Below are 6,679 nucleotides of genomic sequence, written 5' to 3' on the forward strand. Positions count from 1 at the left end.
CACACACACACACACACACACACACACACACACACACACACACACACTTTTTCATGGTGAGATCAAAAGCTAGGAGGACCAAGGAGTGTCCCCTACAAGGTCTAAAAGCAATAACATGGACACATCTCCAAAATCTGCTGAGCTTAAAGCTACTGTAAGGGACTTCCCTGGTGGCGCAGTGGTTAAGAATCCACCTGCCAATACAAGGGACACGGGTTCGAGCCCTGGTCTGGGAAGATCCCACATGCCGTGGAGCAACTAAGCCCATGCAGTGCATCACAACTACTGAGCGTGCGCTCTACAGCCCACGCAACACAACTACTGAAGCCTGTGCTCCTAGAGCTCGTGCTCCGCAACAAGAGAAGCCACCCCAAGGAGAAGCCCGCGCACCGCAACAAAGAGTAGCCCCACTCGCCACAACTAGAGAAAGCCCACGCGCAGCAATGAATACCAAACCCAGCCAATAAATAAATAAATAAATAAATAAATTTATTTTAAAAAATAAAAATAAAGCTATGTGGCACAACACCTACCACATGAACATCTTATATTTTGTTACAAAATCACAAGATATTTTGTATGTTTCCTATGGATCATATTTGTAAGTATTTTTCAAATACCATGTGGCCACCGAACTCAGAATGTTGATTATCTCTGGAGACACAAAGCTGACGTTCTACTTTTTTTTTTGCAGATGAATCAACGTATTATTTGAATAATTCAAAATGAATGTCTAGAATAAAGTGCTCACTGGATCCTGGAGATTGCTGGGGACGTTGGCAAGAGGAGATTCCTTGGAATGATGAGTGGAGGTCGGGAAGCAGTGGCTTAAGGACTGGGTGCTAAGGGAAAGAGACAAGTGACTGCAGACAGGCAAGTGTAGACAACTCAGTTTGGCCACGAAGGGGGAGCGAGGGATTGGGCTGGGGGACGATGTGGTGTCCAGAGAAGGCATTTTAAGATGGGAGGATGCTGAGGGAGACAGCCAGAGAGGGCAAGGGATGGGGTAGGGGAGGTGACATAAGGTCGTTGGGAAGGTGGGTGGGTGGACCAGAGCCCCGTGTAAGGCGTGGCTGGTGCTCTTGACCCTGGAGCCTGTCTGATGCATATCTGTACACCGAGCCCCAGCGCATGCCTGACCCTAGGTCAGTGGCCGCCAAAGCATGGTGCTGTACAGCGTGGCCACCAGCTCCAGCCAACCAGAAGAGGGCAGCCTTGGCCTTCCAAGAAAAGCTGTGCCACCTCTCAGGAAATGCACCCAAGGGCCACATGATCCCACCTACCGGGTGGGGTCTCAGCTCTGCCATCCCCTCCCCAGGGATCTTGGCAAAGACAGCAGTGATAAAGTCAGAGACCCCTTGCCATACTCAAGCGGCCCCTTCCCAGGGCATCCCTCAAACCTCTGTGCCTCCTTGCCTCATACACTAACTGCTTCCTCATGGGGCTGTTGTCAAAATCACGGTGATAATAATTACCTCACAGCGTTGTTTCAAGAGTCAAATGAGATCATGTACAGAAAACGCTTGGCGAAGCACATGACACAACAGGAGCCCTCAGCAAACGTCCGCCCCCCCGACTTCAAGCCCTACACCCCACAACTCTGCCCTTTGGAGGCCAGTCCTGAGGCTTGAGGGCCAGCACAGGGCCCCACCTCTGGGTTTCTGGAAGCAGAGGACTCTAGTCAGTGAGGTTGGGTCCTGTTCTTCACCCCTAGGCCAAGGGTTATGGAAAAGGGTCCCCTTCCTCCTCGGTCAGAGCAGAGACCCGGCATGCTGCAGGGGGCAATCTTGGCTCTGCTACCAGCAAGCTGTGTGAAGCTGACCCCCAGTTCCTCAACTGCAAAATGGCAATCTCTTCTCCTAGGCACTCCACGGGGCTTTATGTGGGGCATGCATGAAACCAGGTGTGCAAAACAAGAGCTGATGCAAAGGGGCTTCACGGGTGACATGAGGGAGACTCACCTACAAATAAGGACACTAACATGCGTCTCTGATAAAGGTGAACCTGCTCGTTCCAACCTTCCACCATGGTGTGCACCTCTCTCCCACCTGGAATCCCTCCAGCCTCCTACCCAGATGAGCTCTCCTCCTGTCTCCTCCAGATCCCTTTCTAGAATCCTCCGCACAACACCCAGCTATATTGCTGACCAGGGTTTAAAAGGGATTCCCCCTCAAAACAATCATTACTAAACATTTTTAAATAACTGTAATAACAATATCACAAACCAATGCCCACAGGCTTGCTCCCACCTCAGGACCTTTGCACTTGCTGGTCCCTCTGCCTGGAATGCTCTTCCCCTGGTTATCCACCTGGCCTGGATCCTTTGCTTCCTTCAGATCTCTGTTCAAATTTCAGTGACGCTTTCCCTGGCCAAACCATCTAAAAGTACAATCCTCTTTCCCGACATCCATGTCTCTTCCCTACTTCCCTTTCCCTCTTTAATTTTCTCCACAGCATTTACCGTCTAAAATACCATAGACTTTCACTGTTTCACTTGTTTGTTCTTTAGAAAGCAAGCTCCACGAAGGGACTTTTTTTGTTTTGTTCACTTGCTAAATCCCCACCTAGAAAAGTACTTGACCCCCCAGTAGGTGCTCAATAAATGTTGCTGAATGAATAACTATGTCCAAAGCTGTACTCTGAGGAACCTTTATAGCTAAAAGACTTATCAAGTAAGAACAGAATGGAAATAGATAAGCCGTGCATTCAACTCAAGGACAACAGAGTCTGTTTTACTCAACACTGTATTGCCAGCCCTACCTGGAACAGTGTCTGGCACACTGCAAGAGTTCAATGAATAGAGAATGACAGAAATAAATCTAAAGAGAGCAGGAGGGGATTAAGACAACAGCATTAATCAAACCGGAAAGGCAGCAGAACTGGCAACAACAAAATTCTATAAGGATTAGTTAAGAAAATGTACAGTCACACGTTATTAATATTATAAAAGAAAAAAATAAAACCAATGATAAAATGGTGTTTTTGTTTTGTTTTAATTAGAAGAATATCACGTATAGCTCTATGCCAAGAAGTTTGAAAATCTCCATTAAAAAGGTGACCCACCTACCCAGGGTCACACGTGGTTCCAATGTGGAACTTCAAGGCTGGCAAATTCCACCCTCATCCCTTACACCCCTTGCATGTGGTGGCCCTTCCCAGAGGGCAGGGGCCAATTACAGGTCACTCCTGCTTCCCCAGGTCCACCCACAGCAGCTGCAGCCGGGCCATGTGGGTGTTCAGTAGGCAGTGAGGGTCAGTGTGCAGGTGGGGGGCAGGGGCTCACCTTGTTGGCACAGCTGAAGCCCAGTCCTAGCTCGGCCAGGACCTTCAGCACACCCGGGCTGTTGTTGCACTTGACAGCGTAAAAGGGTCGGACTCGCGGCAGGCACTTCAGAAAGCAGAAGTGCTTTCGCACTACAGCTCCCAGGTCGGCCACAAAGAAGGCAGCGACCTCTTCCTGCACAACAAGAAGGGTGAATATGAGACCCCACCCAGCTTCCTCCTAGTGCGTGCCATTCACGGTCCTCCCAAGTACCCTGCTCTAATATTCTCTGGGGATCCCCAAGCCTACAGGACATTTGAGGCTCTGTGATCCAGCTCCAGTCCCTTCCCTCACTTCAGCTCAAACTCCAGCTCTATCCTAGATCATTTTCCACCTCCCAGCCTTTATTCCCACCATGTCCTCCATACAGAATATCCTTCCCCCACATGTATCTGGCAAGTTCCTAATCCACCTTCAAGTTCCAGCTGAAATGCCACCTTCCCCCAAACCAATAAGGCAACTCCGCCTTTAATGCTCCCACTGCGTTTTGCACATGCTTCCAAAGTATCAGACTCTGTGTATATAGACAACTGTTTTCTCCAGAAAAAAAGATAAATTCCTTGAAGACCCACAGCCTACAGCCACTGCCTTTCGCATTTAGGTGTTCAAAGAAGACTTGAAGTAGTCCCACTGCTACTGCAACCCATGCCTGAGGACAGCTGTTTACTGAGGGTTGAACACATATGAGGCCATTGGTGAGACCACATTAATTAAACCTTTTCTGGGACTCAGTTTCCCTTTTATGCAACACTTTTTTACTGATGCCCCCCTGGTGTCTGACCAAGCATACCTATGCAAGTATGCTAAGTATGCTTGGGCCTGCAAAAGAACCCCTTAAGCAATTACAAGCCCAGTCAATCAATGCTAAGCAGGAGTTTCTACAAAATGCAGAGGGGGCCATGGAGAAGGAAAGTACAAAATCTGCCTGGGGCAGTCAGGAAAAGGTGACACGGATGAGTAATAAGTAATGAGCAGAAATAGGTAAGAGGCAAGAGAGGCTGGGAGAAGGGAAGCGGGAACAGCCTGGGCAAAGGAGTGATAATGGAGCCCATGGAATCCTCGGGAAATACGAGCAGAGTAGTTCAGCTCTGATGGGGCATAATACACACCGTGGGAAAAGCCAGGAAGGGGGCTGTGAAGGCAGAGGGGCCTGGACCCTGTAGGGAGGGGGAAACTGCCGAAGAGTTCTGATTTTGAGCAGGGCTGTGATAGAGTTGGAAGGGGTGGGATGAGGCAGGGAAAAGGTTAGGGGAGTTTTAGAGAGATGAGGCCTAAACTACACGGTGAGGTCCCAGAAGAACGTACTGAAGGGTAATTCAAGGAGGCTGCATTCACAGAGTTTGGGGGTGCCCAGGTGTGGGAGGGGCAGTGAGGACTCCCAGGTTTCTGACCTAGAGGCCTGTGTAGATGATGGTAGTGTTGTTCATGAAGGCAGGGAACACAGGAGGGGCAGGTATGGGGGCAAGGACCAGGAATTTGGAGAAAAAATGAGACGTCTCTCACAAACAGAAAGGAATGAATACCAAATAAGTGAAAGAATCAGATGTGGGCCCTAAGAGGCAGCTGAGCCTGCTGGGAGAACAGAAGACCCATCCCCACTCCCAGGCCCTCACCGTGGTGGCCTGTGAGGCCCCCAGAGTGAGCTGCTCCAGCAGGTCTCGGGTGCTGAAGCCCTCCTCCACCATCACGAAGTCCGCTTCACTCAGGCAGCCAGCCATGCCGAGGAGGAGCCGATGGGCTGGATGGAGCTGCCGCTGCCTCCGGCGCCTTAGAAAGTATGCAACACACTGCTGGAGGAGAGTGAGGGGGCCGCTGGGGGGCTGGCGTCAGCTGCACCCCTCACCTCCCCAGGCCAGGGCGCCCACTCCTGTCACACCCTGCCCCCAGCACAAGCCTGGGGAGCTTAGGTTCACTGGGAGGAGTGAAGGAGAAGGACGATCAGGAATCCTGGACTGGGACAAGGCATTATCTGCCTAGATGTCACTGCCTCTCCGAGCCTCAGTTTCCCCATCTGTAAAATGGATGCATTGTTTTGGAGATCCTTTCCAGTTCTGAAATTAGGGTTTGGGTTTAAAGGGAAAGAATGAGAGAGAAAGAGCAGGAAAGCCGAGTGGGGAAGTTTCCAGGTGACCCCCCCCATCCTGACCACGCCCACCTGAAGTGGCTGCAGGTGGTCCCACCAAGGAGTCTCAGCCTGAGAGCTGAGGTTCGAGTCCGCTCTCTGCTGCGTGACCCTGGGTACGCCCCGTCCCCTCTCGGAGCCTCAGTTTAACCGTTTGTAAAGAGGGGCCGGGCTGGTCCTGACGTGCTAGGACGGTAAGCGTGCGTGGGGGCTCCACGTGGTGGGTGATGGCCGAGGGCTCCCGGGCAAGAACTGAAGGCTGAGGTTCTGTCCGGGTGAGCCCTCCTGAGTGCAGGGCCGAGGTGCCGCCCCCCCCAAACCCCCTTACCAAGCCCCGTGCTCCTTCGCGGGGCCAGAGTCAGGCACGCTGCTAGGGGGGGTCGCCGGTGACCTCGAAACTTGTGCAGCACCCCGAGGAGGAGTGGCAGCTGCGGAGCCGAGGCCCCTGCTGAGAGGAGACAAGAGGGGCCAGGGAGCAGGTCAGCACTGGAGCCCAGAACTACCGCTCCCGAGGCTCCCCAAGCCTCTCCCCCGCACTCGCCTTAAAACGCATTTACACGGCTTCGACCCATAGGTCCCCCCAGCGAGTGAAACGGCACCTCCGCGCCTCCGCTCGCTAGCTTCCTCCGGCTTGGGCCCCGCGGCCTGCCGCCCTCCCGCCCGGCAGCCACCGACGCCACGCCACGCCTTTCGCCCGGCGCTCACTTATATAAGCCCCCCCAGACCCCGCCCCTGGCGCTCAGGCCCCTCCTCCGCTCGGCCCCCCCTCCGTAGCCCTGGCAACTGGGTGCCACCATCCCATTGGTCGATTCCGACATAAAGCATTCAACCCTGCTAGCCGGCTCCGCAAACGTGATCCTCAGTCCTACAGAGACCCCTCTGCCGCTACCCTACGCTGGGAAATCTCAACTGCAGGCCTGCTAGCTCAGAACCCCGAGCGTCTACGCGGTGGGACGCTTAGCTCCTGGATATTAGATCTTGGAGAATGGGCAGGAAGCCAGGAGGTTTTTTATTTGCTCTGGGAAGCCTTTTCTGTGACTACCTCAGCTCGACGGTGCCTCTCCTCTCTGATCTGGTGAATTGCCCACTCATCCCAGGAAGCCCAGGTCAAATGTCATCTCCTTGTTTTACTTTTCTAATAAAATCATTTTTATTTAATTGCCTCTTCCAGCATCCTCCAACTCAAAACCCAGATGAAATGTCTTCAAAGATCCTTCTTGTGACTTTCCCAGCTC

General features: G+C 52.4%; 1 protein-coding gene across 11 annotated transcripts in view; it reads right to left on the reverse strand.

Annotated features, from left to right (window-relative positions):
* AZIN2 (antizyme inhibitor 2) overlaps positions 1-6,131 on the reverse strand; it is a 34,693-nt gene extending 28,562 nt beyond the window's left edge. For 2 of the 11 annotated variants that reach the window (XM_027109216.1, XM_027109222.1), the window contains exons 1-2: positions 4,936-5,892; positions 3,284-3,457 (exon numbers count right to left, since the gene is read on the reverse strand). In XM_027109216.1, coding sequence (XP_026965017.1) covers positions 3,284-3,457; positions 4,936-5,040 — 279 coding nt within the window. In that variant the 5' untranslated portion in view covers positions 5,041-5,892. Of the gene's footprint in view, positions 1-3,283; positions 3,458-4,935; positions 5,893-5,985 lie in introns of those variants that run through there. The other 9 variants (XM_027109221.1, XM_027109224.1, XM_027109219.1 and 6 more) reach the window with 9 other exon arrangements.
* Positions 6,132-6,679: the final 548 nt, after the last annotated feature.

Source organism: Aethalodelphis obliquidens, unplaced genomic scaffold (genome assembly GCF_003676395.1).
Source record: "Aethalodelphis obliquidens isolate GAN/ISIS:26980383/991018 unplaced genomic scaffold, ASM367639v1 scaffold9, whole genome shotgun sequence".
In the NCBI taxonomy this organism is placed as follows: domain Eukaryota; kingdom Metazoa; phylum Chordata; class Mammalia; order Artiodactyla; family Delphinidae; genus Aethalodelphis; species Aethalodelphis obliquidens.